General features: G+C 39.1%; 2 protein-coding genes across 4 annotated transcripts; both read left to right on the top strand.

Moving 5' to 3' along the window:
- Nucleotides 1-336: 336 nt before the first annotated feature.
- Nucleotides 337-3,429, top strand: LOC126914395 (stress-induced-phosphoprotein 1). Its single transcript, XM_050718293.1, has 3 exons — nucleotides 337-562; nucleotides 961-2,498; nucleotides 2,583-3,429. Exons 1-3 carry the CDS (start codon nucleotides 554-556, stop codon nucleotides 2,653-2,655), a joined length of 1,620 nt encoding a protein of 539 aa, XP_050574250.1. The 5' UTR covers nucleotides 337-553; the 3' UTR covers nucleotides 2,656-3,429.
- A 527-nt stretch (nucleotides 3,430-3,956) lies between these two features.
- Nucleotides 3,957-27,619, top strand: LOC126914409 (guanine nucleotide-binding protein G(s) subunit alpha). Of its 3 annotated transcripts, XR_007709648.1 has the most exons (11): nucleotides 3,957-6,002; nucleotides 6,928-7,003; nucleotides 8,971-9,025; nucleotides 10,026-10,145; nucleotides 13,311-13,408; nucleotides 18,402-18,456; nucleotides 18,540-18,613; nucleotides 19,103-19,282; nucleotides 19,375-19,579; nucleotides 19,655-21,369; nucleotides 21,447-27,619. XR_007709648.1 is itself a non-coding variant. In XM_050718337.1 (10 exons), exons 1-10 carry the CDS (start codon nucleotides 5,864-5,866, stop codon nucleotides 19,799-19,801), a joined length of 1,149 nt encoding a protein of 382 aa, XP_050574294.1. In that variant the 5' UTR covers nucleotides 3,957-5,863; the 3' UTR covers nucleotides 19,802-27,619. The 3 variants fall into 3 exon arrangements, 2 of the variants coding, with proteins under 2 accessions (XP_050574294.1, XP_050574296.1); XM_050718337.1 differs by having other exon boundaries at nucleotides 19,655-27,619; XM_050718339.1 differs by lacking the exons at nucleotides 3,957-6,002; nucleotides 6,928-7,003 and adding an exon at nucleotides 8,560-8,791 and having other exon boundaries at nucleotides 19,655-27,619.
- Nucleotides 27,620-27,723: the final 104 nt, after the last annotated feature.

Consider the following 27,723-nt stretch of genomic DNA (forward strand, 5'->3'; position numbering starts at 1 on the left):
TAACATATTTTTAAAGGTTATATTATAAATTAGGAAGAAATGTAAATACAGTAATAATGGTTATAGTAATAAAATATGATGAAATATAAATGAAAATATAATATTATATAATTACACATAGAATATACATATGTGTATAGAGAGATCGCGATAGTGAAATATAATCACATATAAAACGTAATGTACCAACAGTCGACAAAATATTAATAAATACAATTTATGTATACATTGCGAAGCAGAAAATACTTTACAAATGAATATAGTATAATTTCGATTAAATGTGAAACTAGGTTCGCAATCAAGTTGCATATAAAAGAAGGACAGAATATCTTTCGAAGGTACTAGAAAATTGTGGAATATAATCACAAAAAGGCATTGCGTATAACTAGTTTCTCGACAATTGAGAAGAGGCGCTAGTTGTCCATTTCTGGAGCTTTCTGAAAATCTGCGCCGGCTCGATTGTACTTCACGAGTCATCACGTATCTTTGTGAGCATAAAAGAACGAGTTCTGAAAAATAGAACGAAAGTACTACTGTTCTAAAGTCAAGCGTTATGGACCAGGTAAACATTCTTACTACGTTGGTTACTATCACGCATTCCTTAAGGTTAAAAAGTTGCTAATTTGAAAAGCACTGTATTTATCCATGATGCTGTTAATTGAACACGCTTTGTTTTACGAATTGTCTTATTCCTTGCTCGCTGCACTATTTTCTCGTACATTCTATTAGATTACTACAAAGGATATCAATTCTTGTTTCTTTTTATTTAATTTTTTGTTTCGATATGATCGTTTATGTACAAAATCGAACATTTTTTATGCTCGTTAAATAAACGATATTTTTCACCTCCAAGTTAACATTGTTATAACTCTCTAGAAAGGACATTCCGATCTTTTGTTACTGCTTGTTTCCTTGAGATTTCAATTTAATGATACCAAATTATTAAATTTAAATTTGCAGGTATATGTACTAAAACAGAAAGGTAATTCTGCTTTACAAGAAGGAAGATATGAAGAGGCTATTAAACATTATACAGAAGCAATTGGCTTAGACGAAAATAATCATGTTTTATATAGTAATAGATCTGCAGCGTATGCTAAGGCAGGAAAGTACAAACAAGCTTTGGAAGATGCCGAGAAAACTGTAAGTTTAAAGCCTGATTGGGGAAAAGGATATTCTCGCATGGGCAGTGCATTGGCTTATTTAGGTAAATTAAATGCATCTATCAAAGCATATGAAACTGGCCTGCAACATGAACCCGACAATGCCCAACTTCAAAGTGGTTTGGCTGAGGTGAAAGCTCAACGGTTAATGACATCAAATCCCTTCAATAGACCAGATTTATTTGTGAAGCTCGCGAACGATCCCAGAACCAAAGGCTTTTTATTAGATCCAGAATATTTAAAACTTCTAGATACTCTCAGAAATAATTCAGAGGCTGCTGCTGAGATGTTAACAGACAAACGGGTACTTACAACTCTTAGTGTATTAATGAATATGGATACTGACATGGAAGTAGAAACGAACTCATCTCAGCAATCGGAACCACCGAAACCTAAACAAGAAACGCCTAAGCCTCAGAAGAAAGAAGAAGAAGATTGTAATACACCTCAGAAGCTTGCACAGCGTGAAAAGCAATTAGGCAATGATGCTTACAAACAAAAGAAGTTTGAGCCAGCCCTTCAACACTATAACAAAGCAGTAGAATTAGATCCTACAGAAATTATTTACTTACTAAACATAGCAGCAGTATATTTTGAACAAAAAGAGTATGACAAATGTATCGCTCAATGTGAAAAGGCCATTGAAATTGGAAGAGAAAATAGAGCAGACTTTAAGTTAATAGCTAAAGCATTCACTAGAATTGGACATGCATACAAAAAGATGGAAAACTGGAAACAAGCTAAAGTGTATTATGAGAAATCCATGTCAGAACACAGAACACCCGAAATTAAAACTCTTCTTTCAGATATTGATAAAATCATCAAAGAGGAGGAAAGAAAAGCATATATCGACCCAGTAAAAGCAGAAGAAGAAAAGGAACTTGGAAATCAAAAATACAAAGAGGGTGATTATCCAACAGCTATAAAACATTACTCAGAGGCTATCAAAAGAAATCCAGATGACCCAAAATATTATAGCAACAGAGCTGCCTGTTATACGAAATTAGCAGCGTTCGATCTCGGGTTGAAGGATTGCGAGAAATGTGTTGAAATTGATCCTAAGTTTATCAAAGGATGGATAAGGAAAGGGAAGATATTACAGGGAATGCAACAACAAGGAAAAGCACTTACTGCTTACCAAAAAGCATTGGAATTAGATCCTTCGAATAGCGAAGCATTAGAAGGATATCGCTCATGTGCCGTTTCTGTTAGTTCCAATCCTGAGGAAGTAAGGAAGAGAGCAATGGCAGACCCAGAAGTTCAAAGTATATTACGTGATCCTGCGATGAGACTTATATTAGAGCAGATGCAAAGCGATCCTAGAGCTTTACAAGAGTAAGTATAATCAATCCATTAGATTTATTATATTAGAACAATTTTTTTCATTTTGTATTAATATTATAATTTTCCTATTTATAGTCACTTGAAGAATAAAGATGTAGCAGCAAAATTGCAAAAACTTTTGGAGTCGGGTCTCATAGCTATTCACTGAAGATGAAAACATCCGCATTTGTGCATAGCCCTGTGCGACATTTTACTGTCGTCAAGTTCCTTTGATATCAAGGAAACAACGCTGTTCATTATATTTTTGTGTATTAGAAATACGTTATTTAATCAAGCAGGTCGCCTAGTGGCGTATACATTGTATATCTGTGTTCTGAAAAAGCCATTTTCAAGCATACATTTCGTTGCAAGATATTTTCGAGCGAATACAGTGGCCTTCAGGTCATAGACCATTTTTGAATTGTAAATCTTGTTACAATAGCTGATGCTTTACTATGTCTTACAGAGTGTAACTCTATGAAAATTAATTTCTTATATAATTATAAGTTTTTACGTCTTTTGCATAAAGTTACACTTTCACTCGTAAATCATTAATTTCATCAACCTGAAGTACGCAATATTTTAAATTTGTTACATGTGGTCTAAGTTAAAGGAAATTATTAAACCTAATTAAACTTAATTAGTGTCAATAAAACATTTCCATGCGTTGAACATATATTTAGATAACATGTATCTACTTCATAAACCAATACAGTTTTGGTCTAAAGTACTAATACTGTAGCGATGATGAAGAATAATAATAGCTATAATTACAACTAATTATAATAATACTTGTATGATTTATTTAGAGTCAAATTCAGTACAATATAAAAATAAGATAAACAATGTAATTTCCGAATCTGTTTATTACAATATCTTTTGCATCAAAATATACAGAAACTTTACATATGCATATTTTAATAAAATTTTGTGTTCACATTAAGTTTGCTAAATTTCAACAGAAAACATTCATAAGTCGTAGATGTCTATTATTGTTTATACACCATTTTCTTACGCTCTAGTTTTTAAACGTTAAAAAATTATTTTCCATTGGTAACTATTGTATTGTTAATTGTATGTTGGCAGTAACGTCGGCAATGTTGGTAATAATTCAAATACCGAATAAGAGAGGAACTAATTACAACTGAAATAAATATCGCTAGATCAAAAAGAAATTTTTTATTACATTTATATTCAAACGTTTACGTTTCGGTATTAACTCAATGAGAAAAATAGCATGTCTATTTTAATGGTTACGGTGCCTCATGCGTCGCTATTTCGTCTATTTATTTGGTATGAATATTTATACATACATGCACATACACATGGATTGATCACAGCGCAACCTATCATATCTATGGAACGTATGGTTGAATGCGAAACTACAGCGAAACGCGTATGTGTTACGAACATATCGCATATATAACGATTTAGTTTGAATAGATGGCACAGATAGCGCTACGGTCAATGCATTAACACTTCACACGATAGATTGTTGGCAGTGAATCTACTGAAAAATTCTAGACAAGAGATCGAACGTGTGACGGTGTGTGCATATTAGAGAAGATTTTTCCAGGATAAAAAAGAAGATCGTGGAACCGTGGACAGGGTACTTAGAAGTCAGGATACGAACCTGATCCATCTTAAGCGCGGTGAGCCGCCGCGCTGGTGGGCCTAGCAGACGACATGTTGGCTACAGGGAGTACTTCGTGTCGGATGTTTTGGTCACGAATTTCCTTGGGGATTGTTGAGTGAGGAGAGTGAGCGAACGCAGTGAAAGCGAGGTGGAAAGAGAGTAAGACCACTCGAGGGTGTGTGCGAGAGAGGGCACACGGTTGGATTCCTCGAGTGGTGGTTGTGCTGTGGTGGTCGACAAGAAATCCGCGGAGAGGGGTAGAGGCTAACGAGAAGTTGAGGAGGGGGAACCCGGACGAGCCCTCGAAAAATTGAGGAGTCAACGAAACGAAAATCAGAGAAGGAAGAAAAGGTTGGGTCGATTCTCGGTACGGGATCTCCTTGTGGATGAAAACCTGGAAGAACGGTGTAGAAAATCGCAGGACAGAGAAGTAGGAGAAAAAAAATTCGTGAGAACGTAAAAAGAAACGGTGGAAACTGCTCCAGTGAAATCATCCTCCTTATCTATGGGAGCTGTCGATTCCACGACTTTGCTCGATTTACTCGAATAACGAGGTAGTAGCGTACCGGAGCCGATCTATTTTAACTTTTCGTTGTTCTGTCCGAAGGGTAGGGGCTGCGTAGTGAGGCGAGGCGAGGTCGAGCTGTCGTATGTCGTATACACGCGTCCGAGTCCCTTCCTCCTGAAACGATTTCGCGTGTCTCATGTTCGCGGGCCATCACAGGAGGCGCATCGGACAGTGCACGTCAACCTATTATCCCAGTCCCGGTCTTGCTCCCACTCTCGAGCGCTGATCGCGCCTCGTGCGTACTCCCTCTATCACAACCTGCCGCGAGTGTCTCGCGGCCGGTTTTCGTCAGTGTTCCAACCGAAGATTCGGAAGTGATTTGATTCCTCCTATATCGTCGGTATTTTTTCATCGAATCTGCAATCAATTTAATCGTGCTCGGTGTTGCACGATTCGCCTATATTCTTCTGAGTGGATCAATTTCTTATCGGGCCAGGTGTCACGACCCCGTAAACCCGTCGTCGTTTCAACACGACCGATTGCTGGTAGAAACTCCGGCATTTGGCGATCATTCCGATCCCATCTTTTCTGTATATTCGTACTTAAAATACGCACAAGAAGTCGATCGTCGTTCGAAACCAGCGTGTTGGACCAGCAGCACTGTCGTCGATCGTGTGTAGCTATGGTTTCGCGGGTAGTGCGAGATAGTGAAAGAGAAGCCGTGAAGTGATTCGAGTGTGAGTGCAACGGAGAGAAGACATCAAGAGATATACATACGCGTAGTTGTTGCTAGTGTACAAAACGGAGATAGTAAACGCACGACAGAGGCAGAAAAGGAGAAAGACCAGCGCACGAGAGAGGGAGTGCTACTCGAGGAAGAGGGAAGGACGAAACTCGAGTGTGGAGAAGCGCGATACGGTGATAGATAAGTATCGAGTGACAGACACGGCCGGAACGAAGGAACGAACTTGCAGTAGGTATATAGGTACTTGGAAAGGGAGTGAATCTGTAGGAACTGCGGTGCCAGAGGGTATACTTATCGAACGTCACATTTACGCGAGATAAACAACACGCGCCGACGGTAGACCCGTTGCGCGAGTCTATTCTCCCTCGTTCGAGAGTAACATAGTGGCGAGATACCGTCTTTCTCTAAGCCGAGAACAACAGAGAACTACAGAAGTGGAAGGGAAGAGCGAAGAGGGTGAGCCGCGCGTGTCTCTCTCGTGGTGTGTCATGGGGTGTTTCGGCAGCCAGAGCAGTAAGGCCAGCCAGGATGACAGTAAGAACCAGAAAAGGCGCTCGGATGCCATTACCAGGCAATTGCAAAAGGACAAGCAAGTTTATCGAGCTACCCATAGGCTCCTTTTGCTTGGTAAGTCAACTCGTTAAACTTTCCCTTTTTTTAGGACCTTCCATCATTACCTTGACGACCTTTTATTTCGTGATATCCACGATGTAATCACATGTTTCTAATTGAATCTCTCTGTAGTTAAATCTCAGTACGTTTCGTTAAAGATGTGTTTCCTTTTTTATCTATTCTTTTTTAGATACAGTATATAGTCTATATCTATGTACACGTGTCAGAAACGGAGAAAATTTCCGCTAGAATACCAGTTGAATCGGCTTCGATCACCAATTTTGGACAAAAAGCGAGTCCGGTCAGAGGATAGGCCGAACATTATCGCGATGTTCAGCAGCGCGTAATTCAATTTTATCGATTATCGTATGAGCCGGCACCCACGAATATCCAGCGGCTGGCTGGCTCATGTTGTACCCTTTTCGTGTCGCTCTCTTCGTCTCCTTCTTCTCCTTCTCCCGAACCGGAGTCTTTTTCACATAGTCGGCCAATGTGGGTGTGCGCGTGCGCCCTCACACATGTATGCACACCATCTACTTATTGCGATACTTAACCCAACACCTAGCCATTACCTTCCTATTCTTCGTTTATGTAGGTCGTCGTTCTAATTCGACGTGTGGACGTGTGTTGCGTGTTGCGTATAGTTGACTCGTAGCTGTAGGTTACGAAGCAACAGCTGTTACTGTATTGTTTCCCCTGCCGTCTGCAATTACGATCCTATTCCTGTTTTCCAAAAAAAGATACGATAATATGCCGCGTCTTGCGCATTCGTCGAATAGCTTTTCAAACGATCGTTCAAAAAATCACTATCGATCTTTAAATATATATGTTTAAACCATTGCATCTTAGCCGTTTCCTCTTTTAAACTTGAACGATGCTTTTTTTTTTTCATAAAAGAGAAAGGAGAAAAGGAGAAATTTTTTTTTTTTTTATGTTTTAGGAGCGGGAGAATCGGGGAAGAGCACCATCGTCAAACAGATGAGGATATTGCACACGGATGGTGGCTTCAGCGAAGCGTAAGTTTCGTTGCTCCGTTACAGCGTTACTACTTTTAAGCCAATCCAACATTCGATACTATTCGCACAACATGGTAATGCCACCGGTACATGATCTCGAGTCTTTTATTTCTTCCCATTAATACGTACTAGTGAATGATTCAAGCTACGGTTAATTCGATCCATCGCGTGATCACAATATCAACACGTGGTTCAAGCAAATTATCCCTCGCATTTTCTAACTTTCTTTCCCTTTGTTTGCTTCAGCTTTTTTCTTCGCGATGTTATCATTGTAATCATCTCAAGAACGTCGCATTTCCGTAAATCGTCCAACGAATACGCGTCTTTCGTTCACTTTCGATACTTTTCCTTTCTTCTTCTTCGGTCGATCCGTTTTCATATCCAGCTACCGTTTGCTAGGAATAATCAAGCAAACGGATCAAAAATACAGTCGCGAAACGGTGCAAACTAGATAGAAACAAGTCGTTATCGTAAAAAGAATGTCGGTACACTTATATACGTGAAAAATCAGGTGCAACTAGATAGGATGAAAACGATGTGCAAACAAACGGGCTCGGCCCGGTTCGTGCGTGTCGTAAATTCTGTCTGCCTCCGGCGCTGATAACGGACCCGAACGTACGCCTTATTACTACTTTTGCGGTGATTTTTTTTTTTTCATTCGTCTTTCTTCTTTTCTTTATTTTCTTGCTTGCTCATTCTTCTTATCTGTCTCCTTCTTCTTTCTTTTTCTTTTTATCGGCGATCTCGGGATTAATACATTGTTTCGAGTTGTTTGCACATGAATCGCGAAAAGTTGTTTCTATCGTCGAATTTAACGGACTCTTTTTTGCTAGCGACGCGATTCTAAGAAGCATTGCGTGTTCGACCCGCTCGTTGCAGATTTCGCTTGTTTACTATGGAAACATACCGTATAACCTTGCGTATTTTTAGTATTTTTTTCCTTCTTCCTTTTTCTTTTCTACCCTCTGGAACTTTTTTACACGCGTACGAATTAACATCATTCCCGATTATCTTCTTCGCTCGCGTTTGTATATGCTTGATAGGAGCCCATGAAATGCACAGACACCTCAATCGGCTGCAATTAAGTAAATAGGGTTATGTAAATATATTTACATTTGCAGTAGCAGCTTTTAGAACGGTGAGACTTTTAACGTATAATCCTACTAAACGGCAAAATTGTTGGAGTAGGTAGTCGTTCGATTATTTTTAGCGTTGTATTCGAATATCGCGTGTAACAGCGCGAAGCCTTTTAATCCGCAGTCACATACGTCTGAAACGTGGAGAACCGAAGGATCATCGGGATAAGGGAAATCGGAAATACGGTGAAAAGTAGGGAAGCAGACGAAAAGACGAATTTCTAAGTACGATGTGAACAAGATGCGAAATTGCGGCGGCGATATACACGATATATAGCATTGTGCGTAAGAAACCTGAACGGAATAATAACACTATAAAAATGGGAACCTGTATTAGATTGCGACTGTCGTCATCTTATCATGTACGTATGTGATACATGTACACGATATGCGAGAGTGTCTTAAACGACTGAACTTTGCTCGGGTGACGATAGGAGCCTGGCACAGGTATCCCACATGAAAATTCGATGCTGCTGTCCCATAGTTGTGACGGTGAGGAGTCGGTCGCATCGATCGCCGGTATTAGATTCGCGAAATTTCCAGTCTGTCTCCAAATCGACGAAATAGTTATACTAAAACTGGCGCGATGCCGTGCGATCTAAAATTATCGAATGACTCGGGTGCCATTAATAATGAAAATACGCGCGTATACGTGGTAAATATTGCTCGAGCCTAACTTGTTTCGATATTTCTTTATATAATCATGATCGAGTCATTGGTTTCTTTTTTTACGCACGGCATTAAGAGTATTCAGCGATGTACACAACGATGCATCGATATTGAGATCGAAGGATCAAACATATCGTTTGTTTCTCACGCTGTTCTGTGCAGGGAAAAGCGGCAAAAAATCGACGACATCAAAAGGAACATCAGAGACGCGATATTGGTAAGAATCCCTTTTGGATATTTGTTTATGCAATACCTTTTCAAACTTGGCGCGATACCCGCTACTCGACCGAAATTTTTTTCCTTCGTGCGTCGCGTTTTATTTTTATTTCGCTGTGCGGATGTTATAATCAACGGACTACTATCCTTCGGGATAAATAGTGAAACGCGTAGCAGAACGTAAAGTAGCTTACGTTGTATTATTCTTCTGTTTCTCTAAGACGATTGGTCTCGGCAATGGTTTGTCACAGCCTTATTAAAATATCGTTCGGTGGCACTATTATGCGCACATGTGTCTTGGCTAACTATAACGATACAACGCGTTTCCCTCTCCGAAAATACCTTTTCGGAGTAATATTCGTGAAACGCGTCGAATAACGCGGCGTATTCTAGGAATCTAGTGATTTATAGCTAAATCGATACGAAGCGTTGGTGTTTTCTACAACGGCAGTATTACGGTATTGCCGAAGAAAACGTCTCCGGCCATGAAATCGAACAACTTTTTAACTTACGTTTTAACAGAGATAAAAACCTTGTTCCGTAATATCTATCGAAATGGCGGTAAACGCGTCCGTTTTGACGGGCGTCTCGTCATTAACGTTACGTGATGCGCCCGTAAATTCGCGACGGTTTAACGCCGTGCTGAGGAGAGCAGCGCGCTGTCATCAATTTGTCGTTCGAGGTCGTGTTTAGATACGCGTATCGTCTGTAACCTTGCAATCGCTTCCGTATGTCGGGTGAATGTAATAGACAAGCTGCCCCGTGGCACTTAAGGATTATGAATGACATATTATCTGCGCATATAACGATAGATACGGCCGGGATGGAAATTTCGCATACGCATCGCAATCCCGCGAAGAATGCACTTTCTTTTCCGTTCGCGATGGACGTTGTCGTTAGCGTAATCGTCGTGGAATTACGTGCATATGTATGCTATACGATACATCGATGCACGTGGACAGCGTGGCTTCCTTTTTTTCATTCGATGCGTTCCTTTTCAGACGATAACCAGCGCGATGAACACGCTAACGCCACCCGTTGCTTTGGAAGATCCGGCGAATCAGAGCAAAGTCGACTATATCCTGGAGGTCTCGTCTGCCACGGACTTCGATTATCCCCCGGTGAGTCACAGCCAACCTATTTGTTCCGCGTGCCGTGTGTACCTTCTTAATGTAATACGATGAAAAATACGCTCCAGTTTTGTACGAGCGGTTCGCTTTCGTCTTTTCGTTGAATGAAAGACCGGTGTCTCGGGCAGACGAGGAACTTTACTATACAGCGCAACGTAAATGACTTACGAGGTTTTATAGCGTTAGAAGGATGAACCAGGATTATAAGGGTCGGTGGTAAACGATCGTGCTAACCAATTACAATGGATTGTCCTTTTCTCAGGGCAAGTGTGATACTCCTGCGGTACCGAAAGTTTCTTGTAGCTTACGATACACGTTGGTAACATTTCTTCGCGTGAGAACCACTGCGTGGCATGATCGGTGTTTACAATGTTTACACAGCCATCGCATATGTGCTGTGCTATACAATGCTCTGGCTATGATGTGCTGCGCCATTCCCCGCCTCATGTACAAAATGCGCTCGTAGATCTTTGTGTCGATCGACTACCGTGCGCCTTCGATTATCTGGTGCTCACCATCAGTCACGACGATAATGATCGACTTTTAATAAGAATAAGAATTTTCAAGCGGAATGTTTCTTCATCTCCCTGTAAAATTTTCCGTGCTGTCAGAACGAAAGAAATACGAATATATATTCTTAGAATCGCGACTTGACTTTCGTCCAGGATAAGTATCCGATTTTATTTTATGAAACACATCGATCGACTGTTTCCACGCGTGACAAATATATTTCGCGGTATACGATGGCAAGCGGTAGAATTAAATTTTATTACCGTGATGATTTTAATCAAGAAGAGCATTATTTCGAGGACACCAGACGTGCGTTTATAAGCGGCAGACGTACGACAAGAATGTTCTGGTATGGATCGCGTAATTTCACAAGCCGCGCGTACAATGAATCGTATAGTGAAACTAGATAGGGGAAAACAGGGGAGGGTGTACCATTAAAATATTACGACACGAGCGAGCGCGGTACACGTTATTTAACCCGTTTAGTCATTTTGTATTCAGGCCAGCAATTTTGCCGCGCCTCTTTGGAACGTGCGCTGAAGTTACTAGCACGATTTATCCCTTAAAGATTCTCCGATTTGTTGTTCTTCCGTATGATGTCCGTGCTATGTCGAATTTGCCGAATTCGCCTTATGTAATTTGGATCGATGATACGGAGAATTTATCAACGTGCGGTTTCTCGGCGAGCCGGCAACGTCCTTCAAGGCAGACGAGGAAACATCGAACAATATTTTCGGTGGTACCCCTCGATCGATTTTCCCGTGATTAGTGTCCCCGATTATCGTTTCCCGATACATTTAAATAGGAAGCGTGGTAGGTATAGGAAAACATAACATTCGTACCGTGCGAGGCTAGATCGAAAAGACGATGAAAAAGATTTTAGGGGTCGAGGAGACATTGACATCTTCTGCAACCAGCTGACTGGACTCAGTCACGCGTTGTCGAAACTTCTGTCAGTTCGAGGAGAATAATGATTTTTCGCGTGCCAAGAGGATCGGACCGAGATTTCGAGAACTACGAAACCCCCGAACGCTCCGAACTGGCGAAACGACGTGGCGCATCTCGAAATAAAGTCGTCGCGACAAAATAATCCATGTGTTTTGCGTCATTCACTGGCAGTTGTTGGTACGTGTGTACGTATGTACTTTTACGTATCTCTGGCTCTGCTTGTACAGGCGCAAATTGTCGTAGTTTCTTCTTCGCTATACGCGATTCGACACCCATAACCATCGAGAACGATGTATCCGAATTAATCAAATTAAGCCATTTGTTACCGGCAGAGTTTCGAGCTCCCACGTGACACTATGTCTCGTTCTCTCGTTGGGAATTCTGTCGGATTTTTGCTCGACAGAGTGTTTCATCGAAATACCTTAACCGATGGATGGAATACAACACCTACGAGTATGGTAAAGATAGTCATCCGGCCGTCGGATAAGGTGAAGGGTTTAAATTTGAATTTCCACCGTGAGGATACATTATACAGTGAAAGATATGTTTATGCGTGCGAATAAACATGTCTTTGTATTAAGAGGAAGTTAGCTAACTAGCAAAATAAAGCAGAATAAAAGCTACCTTTTATTTTGTTCCGCAGCTACGTTCGACGAGCCGCGTCCAATTTGTCACTGTCGTTTCGCTTTTTGCATATCTAGGCGTCGCTTGTTGAGAGTACGGAAGTTTATTTCGAGTCGAATTCTACACCGAATTTGACCGCAACTCTATCACCGGGCGAATCTGTGCGACTAATTCCTGTTTTACGGAAATGCGTCTAAATAAACGTTGAAATGTTGTTGTTACATACTGCGGAAAAGGCTAACACCTATCTAAAATTGTCTCTGTTAGAATGTTTGTGTTTTTCGGTTCGAAGTACTTTGGGAAAAAAGACAGGAAAATAATCGAACATATCGGAGTTTGTGCAGCGACTTGGAGGTTGAGAAAGTTGGCTTGGTCTACTTTGAGATCGGAAACATTTCGAAAAAATAAAAAATTTAGTAATTCGAAAAAGTTCTCGAAAAGCTTTCAACGCGACTTTCCGCTTTGATGCGAGAAGCGCATAAGTTTACAATTTGTTGGTCGCTTCTCTTGACAAATTAACGTTTGCCTGTATCTCGATTCTTTCGAAATTGAATCCTATTCCTTTCGAAAATTATCGTAATTGTCGGTTGCTTTATTTTCTATCCGACAACGCTTCGGCAATAGATGCTATTCGAATATTTATCTTGACTTAGACACCTGATCGATATCCATTTTTATATAGGAGCGGATAATACGGCGACAAAGCCGGCGACAGAATTAAAAATGAAAATATTTCTGTCGATAACGGACGTGCTTCGTTGCTACCAGTTTCGCATAAGTTACGCTCCGAATCGTCTTTTTCACTGGTCCAACTGTGACGCGGCGGTATATTCTGTTGTCACGATAGTGGCCGGGTTCGAGCCAAATTTTCCATTTCGTCAGAGACCACGTTTTTTAGATAATTAATGAGATACGATAGAGGCGGCCGCTAAACTGTGAACTTATTTGCAAATCACCCACGGATGTGCCGTCAAATAATTATTTATTTTTTAATGTTATTTCCGCCATTTTCCATTTCATCTCGATGAATACGTAATTGTAATACGTTAACCGAATTACAATTCATGTTTGCAGGAGTTCTACGATATTGTCGAAACCCTTTGGAAGGACCGGGGCGTTCAACAGAGTTTCGAAAGGAGTAATGAGTACCAACTAATTGACTGCGCCAAATAGTGAGTTATCCTTTGTTTGTACGACCATTAAATCGAATTTAATGCTACACTGAAGTCAAATCTGCAAAATTAAATACTAGATTGTACATTTGGCCATTAAAATAGAATATTCTTCGGAAAATGAATCAGTTTGATTTCCGAATGGATCGTATAGTATAGTATAGTATAGTATAGTATATACGGTAAGACAGATCGTGAAGTGTCCAATGATAAAAATAAGAGGGCAGAGTTATTGGCCAGATTCGTAGCGTGAAATAGCTCGTGTGCTCGAGTCGCAACACACGGTTATTCTAATTCGCCCCGGCACTGATATCATGATTATGATAAGAAGTACGTATGATAACGTTTATACGATGATAATGAGACCGCGAATCGCGTCGGATTTGCCCGCGAATTCGTCCGCTATCCTTCCAACTATTCCGCGCGTGCCAGACGAGTAAAACCTGAAACGAGAACTCGTGGTTCCGTGAAAAAGTGTAACGATTCGCCTATGTATTCGTACCTGTATTTCTGGCTGTGTGAGTATATTTGTATTTGTTATCGTATCTGACTTGTAAATAGTCTGCAACGCGGTTGGATAAATTTCGGAAGCGTTCTCATGACCGCGATACATATGGTATATCCGTGTATATTCATGGGCCTGTGACACCGATTTAATGCCAATGGAGACAATGCCTTAACGAGGTAATCGCTTTAATAGGGGCCACTCGTTTATCTAGGGGTTCTCGACGAATTGGCCCAACCTCGAACTTTTTTCACGCTGTTCACTGACACGGCAGCTGTTTAGGTACATACCGGTCGAACATACTGTGCTTGCTTTTGTTCCACTCTCTCTTCTTCTCTCTTCTTCTTTCTCTCTCTCTCTCTCTCTCTCTCTCTCTCGCACTCCGAACGATATTTTTAACACCGCACACATAAGATATTTGTTTTTCCTTGTGCGTTCCACCTGTACGGAGTTCGATAGAGTTCGTCTAAAGATGGTAGCCAAGTTCAAACTGTTCTTTAAAAGTTTGATGCAATGTTCGCGAATTTGTATTTTGTCTAGCCATAAATCTATAATAAGATAAAAGTTTGAAAGGCGACGCCTTCGTCGACAGTGCGTTTGACGAATTCATATTTACCGCTTGAACGGTTAATAACAAGTAGATAATTGGATGAAACTGGAAACGGTGTGTCACGAAGATCGTGACGCCGTGTATTTACAAAGATATATTACTTTCGGCATTCTCCTTTTAAACGTCGCGTAACTTGGAGGGAATAAACGCTGACCCGATATATAAATGAGCGAAAAACTGGTCCGCTGCGAACCGTCCCGGTCCAGCAGATCACTTTAAACTGTATCCCTTTGAAAATTACATAGGTGAGGCACAGGTTGTTGCACTGAATCGTGAGCAAAGAGGCGTGAATCTCGAGTGTAAACGCGAAACTTATCCACTAAACTAACAAACCCGAATATGTGACTTCGTTTGCTGTTTATCATTTCGTCAAATACTTTAATTAGGCAGAACACACTTTTTATTTGGCTACAACCTCATTGGATCTCTCTTCGTCTCCGCATATATAATCACTATGAATACCCTTGTCGTTATTATCATTATCGTTACACTGTCAATAGTAGGTGAAATTAAAGCGTTTATCGTTCAATTGATACCACCCCCGTGAGACACGAAACAAGAATACTTCGGAATACGTTCACGATCGACGTTTAGCAACGTGCCAAATAGTGCCTCGCGTTTCACGGCGAGATCGCATCAAGATCACGGCGATAGTTTTCGTTTCGGTTAAAAATATATTAAACCTGGTTACATTTCGGTTACTGCACCTCGTTGGCCGACGTTTGTGTGAATTTTTTTTTTAACACTTCTCCTCCCCTTATCCTGGTTTTCTTTCGTTTCTCTCCTTTTCCTCTTTTCCTTGATTCTCTCTCGTCCTCTTGTGTATCGAAATAGAAAGAAAGAGAAAGAAATCTCTCGATAAAAATAGCGTATCGTATTTTTAGGAAGCACTGCTCGAGAGATGTATAACGGAGAGATTCTTGTGGACCCCGGGACGCTAGATCGTTGTAATTTCAGACGCCTGTTTGCTAAACATTAGATAAGTCTCTCATTCTTGATTCGTGATCAAGGAAACAGATTTCGTTACACAAAAATTGGTAGAAATTAATGGGTCAATTCTTTCTTCCCTTCTTTTTGAAAAGCAAAGAAATTTAAAGCGAAACTGTCTCGAATACTTGTATCGAAGATGAAAGGAATATGGACCAACGGCAAGCTTCCTAAAATATCATCGAATTGGAGTTGGTGCACAGCGAATAAATATTTGTGCGACGTGAATAAGAGATCGCTATGCGCCAACGCCTGATTATCGATTGTTGGTTCAGTCACAGCCATTTCCGGGTTGAACAACTGTCAGATTTCATGCAATAAAATTCGCAGGTGAAGCGTGTCGCAATATTATCGCGATTCAGATTCTGCCCGTATCTCCTTTGAAGCCCATCGAATCGCGCTGAGAGTTTAATTCGTCGTCATATCATTTTCAGTATCGAATTTTTGTTTCGGATTAAAAATAAAAAAAGAAGAACTAAAAAAAGAGTAAGGGGGAGGGGGAAGGAAAAATTGCAGGAGAAAGAAAAAAGAAGAGGAAAAAGAGAAAACGAGCGCTGTACACGGGGAGAATCGAGTAACGTGTCAATTACACGATGGGATACCTCGGCACACCTTAAAAAAGGAAACACGTGTCTCTATATATAGACGCTGGTCTATATGCTGGGATCACTGATGTTGCCACACATAGTTCATGAATGTTTAGGTCGATAACAATCTTCTTCCGTGCCATCGTCATGTTAGATAAAAACCAGTATTTTTTATCCTCGTTAATAACTTTCGATGCCACTGCCTAAATATAGATCGCGAAAAAATCAATGAGATCGTTTCAGAAAGTCTTTGGCGCTTCTGCAGAAGTTGCCGAGATTTTTTTCTGTAAAATCTTTTTTGTAAATCGACCGATACGTCGAAACTTTTCCGTTATATCGAAGCAAGAAGGAGCGATTGTTAGGTTCTTTAAATATTTGCAATTCGAATCAACCGATCGTTTAAGATGAAACAGAATGTTAGAAAGCGTCGAAATCAATGTAAAAAGTACGCAAAGGATGCTCAACGCGGATTCGATCTGGTCTACTTCATTTCGTTACTTATGCAACGAGCCGAGCATTGTTTTGTAGTTAGTCTGACCTCGTTCAAAATCCGCGAACCATTTATCTTCTTGAAAGTGTTTCTTATTCTTTTCATCATCCTACGCATTGTCGTTTATACAGGACGGTTGGTTGAAAAGTAAACCCCGGGAAACCTAGAAATTCCCAATTCTCTTGTATGTTATATTTTCGATAAAAATGAAATATTTTAGCGATCGGCGGTTCTGCATAATCTAACGCTGGTATCGTGATGCAGGAGGAGTATCACGCTTGTCATATCGTTAGAAATAACGTTGTTATAAAGTTGACTTCAAGGTCGGTGAAGTTACACCGCCACGGTAACCAGAAAATCGTTCCGCTGTAACCAGTGGGTCACGACCTCCTTCCTCTTTCGATTCTCAGGAGGTCGATAACCTTATTTCTGTACGAGCGCGCCAATTTCATGACCTACCTTCCTCGTGTGCCTACACACGAGCCACGTAGACCTTTATCCCAGGGGCTTCTCTCCAGCTTTTCTCCGTGCAACTACTTGCCGAAAATCAATTTCTCCGATTTCTGGTTCCTCGAATTTACTCGAGAAGCTAAATTCTAGTTACTCACGCCTGTTGAGGTCAATGAACGCTGGATTAATCGCTGTTGCATCTCGCGATTCATTTTATCCTACCTTTCTGCCTTTTATACCTATGAAGATCCCTTTCAGTCGTTTATATTATTTTTTTATGACGAAACGATATCCCGTAGATATACATGTAGTATTTAGAATCGACAATTTTGCAATTCTTTACATCTATGATATCTTAGTAACGTTATCTCTTTCGAGTTTCGGAATATTTCCAATGAAAAGGGTGTCGTTGTCTGTACGGCTATTTAATATCCGGGCCGGAGAGCAGTGCAAGTGTCTGTCAGTAAATATATTATCACCGTCAACCGACTGTGGAAGGTTGCATGGTGGTGTCAAAGCGAAGACCCACCCCTGTAGGTTCTCGCGCATACAACATACACCTGTATAGGGAGCTGGTATACATACGCGAAGTTAAGTCTGTACGTACGATTGATGGCGAGCAGCGGTGGCAGTGACCCATGACCCGGATTGGAAACTGGGTGCTAGAGAGGCATAGTCGGCGAGGCCGAGAGGGCGAGAGTTGGGGTTAGGATAGGACACTACCGAGAATCGATTTTCCCCCTTCGTGCGCTCTATCCACCCTAGACACTAGCCGGGGAGGGTGTTTCAAGAGAAACGGTGACAGCAGCATGAAAAAAAGGAGAGAATTCTCTTCGTTCGGTGCTCTCTCACCCTGCTCCAGCGTTCCACCCTTTTCCTACAGCCACTTCCGTTTTCCATCTTGTGTGTTATCGCGCCACTTTCCACACATAAGATTCCGCAGTTTCCATCTGGACGGAAAGTTCACGAACGAAAACAATTCTGCATTCACCAAATGGCCAAAAGGAACATTTAGAAATACCTTTTGTTTTTTCCTTTGGTTTAAGGTAATGCGTTGATTCGGTTTTCCGGATGGCGTCGATTATAAACGTTGTCATTAACACCTGACAATTGACAATTGTTTGAAATTTTTAACGATGCTAGGATAAACCATAATCGCGCGAAGCAACTCTCACGGTAACAATGCTGTTAACTAGCTGTGTTTATTATCGGCGATGATCAGCATCGGTGGGAAATACTTGCACATTGATCAAGGCGTAGCTCGTTATAGCATTGTCAAATCGATTACATTGTGAAAATTTACATTTAGGACTATGAAGATCGTAGGAGACGTGTGTAATCGTTTCTTCCGTTCTCTGTTTCAGTTTTCTAGATAAGGTAGCCATCGTTAAACAACCGGATTACACACCCTCGGAACAGGTAATCATCGATACAAGATTTTAACGGGAAACCGAAAATGTACAGATTTGATTCGAATGATAAATTTGGTCGATCTGTTGCAGGACATCCTCAGGTGTCGAGTCCTTACGTCCGGTATCTTCGAAACGCGGTTTCAAGTCGACAAAGTAAATTTTCAGTAAGTCCTAAGCGATAGCTACTCGCTTTACTCCAGTGTCGTCTAACTATATATAGACGACGTATTACAGTAACATCGGTCGACGGTAAATATAACGTAAAGCAGCGACGCGCACCTCATCCCGGCGTATATATTACAGCTATAGACTTACGTGCTATACGTGCAGCGGAATCGGTTAGCCGCGTTAACGCCTCCGCAACTTTATAATATTTTCCCTTTTTGCCTTGGTTCCCATTAGCCCCCTCCCCCTCCCGTTAGATCCTGTGTTTCGCATTAACTCTACGGAGGAACATCCAGTCTTTATCGGTCCCTTACGGAATTTCATCCCGACAGAGTTAAATTTGCGGATCAATTCTAATTTCGACTTTTTTTTTAGCCGTAGATGGTGTTACGTAAAATGTAAAGTATAGTACACGAACACGATCCTTTGCATGCATTTCGTCCATAAAAGCGTTGTAACGTGTAGCATCAATGATTGCTTGTTTGTAGTATGTTCGACGTTGGTGGTCAACGCGACGAGAGGAGAAAGTGGATACAGTGCTTTAACGATGTAACGGCAATCATATTCGTAACAGCATGTAGTAGTTATAACATGGTACTCAGGGAGGATCCAACAAAGTTAAGACTCAGAGAAAGTTTGGACCTCTTCAAAAGCATTTGGAACAATCGGTACGAATCGGTTTAATTGCTTGGAAGTATTCGTCGTATGATAAGATGTTCGCTCGAAATCTTCGTTACATGTCTGTTTTTTCCTTTTCTAGGTGGCTTCGCACAATTTCCGTAATCTTATTTTTAAATAAACAAGATCTATTAGCGGAAAAAGTAAAAGCGGGAAAGCACAAATTAGAAGATTATTTTCCAGATTTTGCGCGATATCAGACACCGTCTGAACCTGGAGTAGTGCCAGATCCTTCGGAACCTCCTGACGTTATGAGGGCCAAGTACTTCATTAGAGACGAATTTCTTGTAAGTATATCGTGTTAGATATCTGTGCACAACTTTATTAGGCGAACAATAAATTTTCCATTCGACTGTTTGCAGCGTATAAGCACAGCCAGCGGAGACGGTAAGCACTATTGTTATCCGCACTTTACATGCGCCGTCGATACTGAGAACATCAAGAGAGTATTTAACGATTGTCGGGACATCATTCAACGGATGCACTTGCGCCAGTACGAGCTCTTGTGACTTCGTTCCTGCCGACATATCCTGTCATGTATTCGTATAAAAATTACGGTAGTGCTCCACCCTGAGCTAACTCGAGACAAACCAGTCGTACCGTGGGCGATCTGAATGGTATCGCGATGTACGATGATATACATTGGTGCGTGGAACTCTTCTTCGCGTGTCTGAAGCTGTTTAATTATTCAGAAAGTAACGTGTCGAAGACTCCGCGTGTACGCATACATGATTGATGACTGCGAGTCGATCGTTCTTCTTCGACAAAATTCAAGGAGAAAAGTTGATACGCAGCGGTTGGGGGTTACCTAAAAAAAAAAAAATCTGTCTCGCAATGGAGAGAATAGTTCTCTTTTTGCACAGGATCGCTTATTATGTCATTGGTGTACAAGCAAATTATGCCCTTGCGCATTCTACTTTAACGATCGTTTCGACATAAAAAAAAAAAAGAGATATCTCGGGCATTTCGATCACTCGACTCCTTTTTTAGGTTTCGTCGAGAGTGTGCTGAACGTCGTGATTGGGGGGAGGAGAATAATATTTGTTGCTAGAAAAACACGTGCAATTTTAACTATTACCTCGTTAATTTTATTCTTATTACGCATCAATTCGTTGATAAGAGGAGTGGGAGAAAGAAAGAGAGCGATTGAAAGAGAGCGAATGTTCTAACGTGGGTCATTGTTATAGATTAACACGACGGCGATCGTGTAACGACTCTTTCGTCCGGCACACTCGTCGCGTTATTATCTCGTTCAGATTTAGTATTAAGAAGAATGTTTCCTAAGACTTAGGTAATTTCACCGATAAAAATCCTTATCGTTGAACGTTTCTTTACTCATTTTTCGAATCTCTATTTTTTCCTTGCCCCTTAAAACAATTTAATTATATGATATAACCGTGTTTATTGGTAAACTAATTTTTCGAATTTCCGAATCTCGACTTTTAATCGCATTGGCCCGACCCGTAGGAGTCTCAGCCGCACCTTTTTACAAGAAGAGTATTTTGTGAGATTTTACAGTATTTCGATGAGCGTTTTAATTATATAACTATGTATCAAATATGTACAGGGTGACCGTCCACGGATTCATGTTTTTATGTGCGTTTCCTATAAATCGAGATTCCTCACTGATATCGTTTTTACTGATTTCCATTGAACTACTTTAATTCGTGTACTTAGGCACATATATTATCATTGTAGCTAGTATCTACATATAAATCCTAAACGTACGCAAGAGAAATGTGCCACGTGGGAAATTCATTTTACACGTACACTTTTGACTATAGCGTTAGGCTCCGACATTACAACAATCAAAGTACGTCAATGTGAACGTTATTACATACGGAGGTATAATATGTTGCTTATTTATTCGAGTTCGTAACGTAAAGTCCCGCGTCCCGTTTTCGAGTAAATGCTTTATGTCCCAAGAGTATGCAATGGTAACATGTACAAATTTCGATCGATTCATCCAAACGATCAGTTATCATCGGAACTTCTTAGGGTAAAGTTTCCTGAACCAAAGTGCGATGTGCGAATTTCTTATCTCAAGTATCTTTACTATTTGGACACCCTGTATATGGTAAGTCACCTATTGTTTTCTTTCGAATCTTAATCGTATCTTTCCTTTCACGTATTTTTTTCTCAATTTCATACCAGATCCAGAGGACGAGAGGAGTTTGTACGCGTGTGCAAACTGCTTTGGAACTACGCGCATTGCGGCTATATCTCGCACGTGCGTACACACGTGCATTCTACTGCTATAAATATATAAAGCGATGAATTGATACACGTATTAGTAACAGAAAGAAAAAGATAGAAAATTCTTCGTGGCAGCACGTTCACTCGCATACATACACCCTCGTACCCCTAGATTAAGTGCGGGTTACTGATCTGTGTAACATCTACTTTTATAATAGGTAATGAGAGTTTTTTTTATCGTCAAATTAAACTGAATAAAATAGGGATACGAATAAGCCACGTTCCGGTTTATGTGACACAACGTAAATATATTGGGGCATCCGGTTTTACTATCCTTATTATCGTCTTGTTTCAAACGTTTTTCTAATAAATTTGATCATGTTCACTCTTATTTCTTCCTTTTTTTTTTTTCATTACGATCGACCACTTCTTTGTAAAGCAGAAGAGATGAAAAGAAAATTGTCGTGCATAGAACATTTCTCAGAAGGAAGACAAACTTTGGCAGTTTGATCGATATTTCCCTTTTTTATTTTTTATACGACTACTCGGTCTTGCGACGTTTTCTCTTTTTTTGAAACTTTACAACAATGGATCATTCTTCTTTTCGCGTTCTTTGGAAACTGTTCTTATCCAGTAGTATGGATAATCTGATTATTTTTAATCCATTAGATAATGTTTCATCCGATCGTGTTTAAATATTGTGACTGTCGAAACGATGAGGATAGAAATTCCGGACATTGCATAACGGTTACTCCGTACATGCTGACAAGCCCACACCCTCGTAAATGTATTCTCATGTAATATCAATATATGGGCCCGTGTGCATACATATATATGTATACCTATCGTACTAATACATAACTGACAAGCCATAGTTTGTAACGGTATTTATAACTTTACGAAGTGTTATTTTTACTGTAAAACTTGATGACAGATGTAAGAGTGAAAGTAAGGATGTTAGGGAGTGAGAGACAGCGAGCCTGCGAGTATACATATATAATATTACCTGTCAATGAAACTTCCGTGAAACTTTAATGTTCATCCAGCACAAAGAAATACGAAACATCATTTTGTGTATGTCAGTGTACGAAAGAGTAACGAGTATCGCGTAATTAGTATTGTTGCGAGCATTCTTATGCGTTTTATTTTTTTCGTTACGATTTTATTTTCTTTCCCTTTTCTTTCGAATGGAGAATCGCGTTCGCCCTAATTTTGAATGCTTTATTAAACGGTATCGAACAACAAGAAAAAAAGGGAAAGAAAAAATACGGTATGATTGACCATAACGAAAGGAAAAGAAAAAAACAAATTACATACAAAAATGTATCGAAGAAGTATTGGTAGATTGATTGTCCGTTTTCGTCGGTCGCGGTGCAATAAAGAAAAAAAAAACGCAAAAGTAAAAGATAATATATATACTTGCTACTTGAATGTAAACAAAATTTGTAAGTATAATGATGATCGACTATTGTATGCGCGTATGCAAGCGAGGAACAAACGGATACCGAATTAATAACTAACTAATAAGTTTTACGTGGCCACGATTATACCGACATAGATATACATATATACATTATATATACTTACATATATATATTATATATATTGTATACATACGCCGATCGCACAAGTTCTTTTCTTTTATTGTACGTACAATATACGAGGTATGCGAATATGTACATGTAAAAATAAGCGGTGCAAGTAATTATTATTTGTAAATACAATAATGACAGGTTCGTGCGGATGGGAAGCAATGACGCATCGATAGCAGCTTGTCGAAACTAACTTGAAATTGTGCGTTTGATTAATGGATATATACTATTCGGTGTAGTGTTCGTTATTGGAGAATATCTTGCGTTTATAGATCGCTTAACCACGTATAGAAATGTGTTTGCATTTAAATATTTTGACAATGACTGCGTCTATCTTTATTTTTATTTTTTTTTTTTTCCTTTTTGGAACGTAACGAAGAATTGTCGAAGCTTGTTTTTTTTTTGTTTTCGTCAATGCTGAAACAGAGTCAAAGGGCCCAGTCGTGTTTTGTACGAAACGAACCACTCCCTATTTCTTCTTTCCTCGCGATCCCCGTCGTGCAAATACAAGTCGTCGATAAAACACGATGCAGCACGTCGTCCACGAAGCGCATTATCCGTTTGCATTTCGCAATACTCTTTGTGGACCACGTTGCTAAGAGAGCATTGCCTTAAAAAGCGAAAGTCAAAGTAGATGGAATGGGCATAGTTGGAATTGTCGTAACGAGAGATATAGAGATATACAAGATCCGATGAAGCAACGTTAATGGTGATTACCGTCGATAAATAATTAAATGTTCCAGTTAAATTCGATTCGTGGACACGATTGCATCGTCCAGGTCTTTTAACTGCCTCGGAAAGAACGAATTACCGAGAAGAAAAATTCACATCCTGATTTTCAATTCGTTACACCTTTCTAACGAAGTCGTGGAATGTTTGCTCGTAGATAAATACGTGTTTTATGCTATCATGGTCGCGTTTATGTTAAGGATACAGAGTCATTTATTGTGATCGTCTTATCGTTAAATTGTTATTCGATAAAAAGAATTGTCTCTACACGGACAGATTTTATTGAAACGGAGAATGTAGTTATAGTACTATTATCATTATTCTTATTACCATTTATTATTGTTATTATTATTATTATTATTATTATTATTATTATTATTATTATTATTATTATTATATTATCATCGCTATCATCATCATCGTTTCATTGTCATTATCATCGTCACTCTCATTATTGTCGTCATTATTATTGTAATTAACGATTACTGCTGTAATCATTGTTAAAAAAAAAAAAAAGCTATCTTCGGAAGAAATTAGATTCATCTATCCAATATAGAGTAATGTATTTATTTAAACTGACCACGATCAGTGCAGATGGAAAAGTGAACATTGTAACGCTGTGTTTGAATTGTGGTTGTCTTTCCAATAATAGATATATTCGTCTTTCATACATCGTAGTTATTTCTGTTTGAAAAGGGAAACTTCGATCTTTCGTTATTGAAAGAAAGAAAGGAAGGAAGGAAGAACGAACGAAAATCTAGAGGAACGTCATACTTTTACAACGGACATTTGTCAGAGCTCCGATCATAGTCCCTTGCATAATTCTAATACGATTTAGTAAGAAACGAAGTTTTCAGAAGTCTTAATGCAAGGCGAAGGTCGTCTTAATGCAACGTGAACGACGTATACATCTGCGTATATGCATAGAGACTGGATGATCGTTGTCAAAGTTGTCGGAATTAGTAAATCGATGACGCATGCACGAATGCATGGAAAGTCAATAAGTTCAATCATTTGAGATTACAATAATCGTTCAAATATATAGCAACGCATGTTCTACATATACAGAGATGCGAAGATACTATTTTTATTTCTCGTTAAATTATTTTCACCGAGAAAAACATAATAGAGGGCCAGGAGAGACGGAAACGTCTCTCGATCGAATACGCGTATCAATCTGTCTTAATTGATTTGAAACAAAGATACGTACGTTGTTATTTTTTACTTTTCCATATCTTTCATAGTAAAGTAGAATTAATTGCTTAAATAATAATGACTTGCCTCGGAAAGTTCTTTGAATATTTTCGCTAATCATTTTGATGTATGTAACGAACACGTTCGTGATTAACGAGCATTTTATTAGTAGAACGAACGTGTAAATACGTGTAATACGGTCTCACCGTGAAAGTATCACAAAATATCAAGAGCGGTTCCCTGTAAATTCCCCAAATGACGACATAATCTTTTCAATACCACCACTCTACCTTTCCATCCAGTCGTTCGAATTTACCAATAGGCAATAAAAAAATGTTCTACCGTCTTTTATCTGAAACGTCTTATCAATCGTTATAAGTCGTGGTTGCAAATGGTCCCTGATCGTGAATCGTACCTGATGTAACACTTATTTCAATTGTCTTGTTGATTCTTCGTATTTGATCGGAAATCCAGATTGCTTTAATAGTACTCTTAGGATCATCAAAGTAATCTTATATTGGGAAATCGTACGTTCGTTTGTAATTTTTCGGTTGATGAGATTGCCGGCTCACGATGTAACATAAAACCACTTTAATTCGAAGACTTATTGGATGAAATTGTGAAAGACGAGAAAAGGAGCTGTCTGTGCCTCGAGCGCAGCAATTATCCTATTCGTTGAACAATAAACAAACACACGAGAAGAGTTATGGGCTCTTTCCACATATTCTGTCAGAGTAATTTATATAAAAATATAGCTACATATATAATGATCGATCGTTGGTGTAGTCCGAAGTCTTTTTTCTAGTTTTTATCGCATTGTTCGCTAGAATCCAAAACGTTCGAGAATCACGAGCATTCGTTTGATACGAGGATAAATAATATCATTTTATAAAATTACGGAATTTATCTCCGAATAAATAAAAATGAACGGCGATTGAAGTGAGATGTTCTAACTTGGAAGCTGGCGAACATTCTATTGAATATTAGTTATTTGAAAACTGATTGAAAATTATGTAAAACGAGAAAGGAATATATCTTGGCGATCTTAGGGATGCAAGGAAAAGAGTAACGAATCACTTAATTGTTCGTGTGTAAATGTATTCATGTAATAAGGTACGAGAACTGAGAAACTAAGAAAGAGAGAGGGTGAAAAGAGTTTTTCCAACTCGTCGATAAGTACGTCCACCCTCCTTTCTAAATAAAAAAAAAAAAAAACTGGGTTTCCTTCCTGATTCTTAATGACTTTGTTGTTGCGTGTATCTTAGAAGTATGTTTAGCTGAGGACTTAAGAAAGTAACTATCGACGCAGACGCAAAACTAAAAGTGGAAAGAGGAATCGTTGGACAGTAACATTTGAATAAGCAGTAATTATGTACGAGTGAATGGATAATAACGCGTATACAGAAAGAAATATACACATACGCAGAAAAATATGGAATTAAAAAATACGTGTGATGTAAATGAATAATAACACAAGAAATTCGTTAGGAAATGAAATTAAATGTTGCCCGCCCCATGATTTTTCTTGATATTAAAATGCTGTGTCCGCGCGACAACCAGCACGGAGAATTTCTTTTTTAAATCCTAGACTAACGAGTATCTATGATACAACTGCGTAATAAAAAGGTAAAGAAAGGAGATACATAAGCCGACAAACATTGCGTACAATCCAATCAAACGAAAAGATACGGTTGCTATATAAAATATGTGAACAAGTATTGATCGCCTGAGTCGTTTAGTTGTCGAAGCTATTTAAGTAAAAATCATGGGGTGGACATATAGTATATACAATAAATTGATATATATATATATATATATATAAATAAGTATATGTATATATTTATGTCATATAAATATATATGTATATTGTATAAGTATAATTCATGTTGAGTTAATGCGATCGAATAATTCCGCGTGTGTGATAGCCAGTGTGCATTAAAAAAAGGAAGAATGATCTGTACAACTGTAAATGTGTTTTTAAATTACAAGAAGATACAAAAAATATTTCATTCTCATTCTGTGATGACTGTCTGAATATGAAGGGAAAAAAGAAATGTTTTCATGGATCTATGCCGATTAATCTATTAAATTATTACAGTGAGTAAAGAGTTCGGCTCGTGTTGTATTAATTGTGCAAAAGGAATAAAAAGAAACCATCTGCAAGTGTGAAGATACGTGCGTCTCGTTCACTCGTGTGAACAACATAAACGTGTTATGTCCGTATAACGTGTGTTAACACGTGAATCATATATACACTATTTAAGAAAAAATGGAGAAAACAAACAGTATAATTTGTATACTGTATAACTTTAGTCATTTATTATTGATTTTGAAAAATGTGTATAAATTATTATGTGTAATTAAACAAAGATCATTTAGTAAATTCTAAGAGTATATAATATATACATATATACTATACAAAACTGAATCACACATGCGCGCGTTTGCGCACGTGCCATATAGAAAACACAAAAAAACATACAAAGAGATATTGTGAAAATTACAAAACTAACAACACTGCAAGGCCACTGTATAATACATTTGTGTAACTAAAATAGTGATGGTACAATTATGAAAATTATAAAAATACAATAAACACTTACCGTATGTCTTATATACACATATACTATCTAAGTGCTATCTAAGTGCTATTATGTCTTTTCTAGAAATGATATATCAAGAATACTTCATTGATAGTTAATTATGAAGTAAATGTCGAG

Source organism: Bombus affinis, chromosome 3 (assembly GCF_024516045.1).
Source record: "Bombus affinis isolate iyBomAffi1 chromosome 3, iyBomAffi1.2, whole genome shotgun sequence".
NCBI classification, from domain to species: domain Eukaryota; kingdom Metazoa; phylum Arthropoda; class Insecta; order Hymenoptera; family Apidae; genus Bombus; species Bombus affinis.

What these genes read in the sequence shown, in the direction of transcription:
- LOC126914395 (XM_050718293.1), top strand. An exon ending in GATCCTAGAGCTTTACAAGA is followed by an intron (nt 2,499 to 2,582) that starts GTAAGTATAATC and finishes TCCTATTTATAG; the next exon opens with TCACTTGAAGAATAAAGATG.
- LOC126914409 (XM_050718337.1), top strand. Translation starts at nt 5,864, where the DNA reads ATGGGGTGTTTCGGCAGCCAGAGCAGTAAGGCCAGCCAGGATGACAGT. An exon ending in CCATAGGCTCCTTTTGCTTG is followed by an intron (nt 6,003 to 6,927) that starts GTAAGTCAACTC and finishes TTTATGTTTTAG; the next exon opens with GAGCGGGAGAATCGGGGAAG. An exon ending in TCATTAGAGACGAATTTCTT is followed by an intron (nt 19,580 to 19,654) that starts GTAAGTATATCG and finishes GACTGTTTGCAG; the next exon opens with CGTATAAGCACAGCCAGCGG.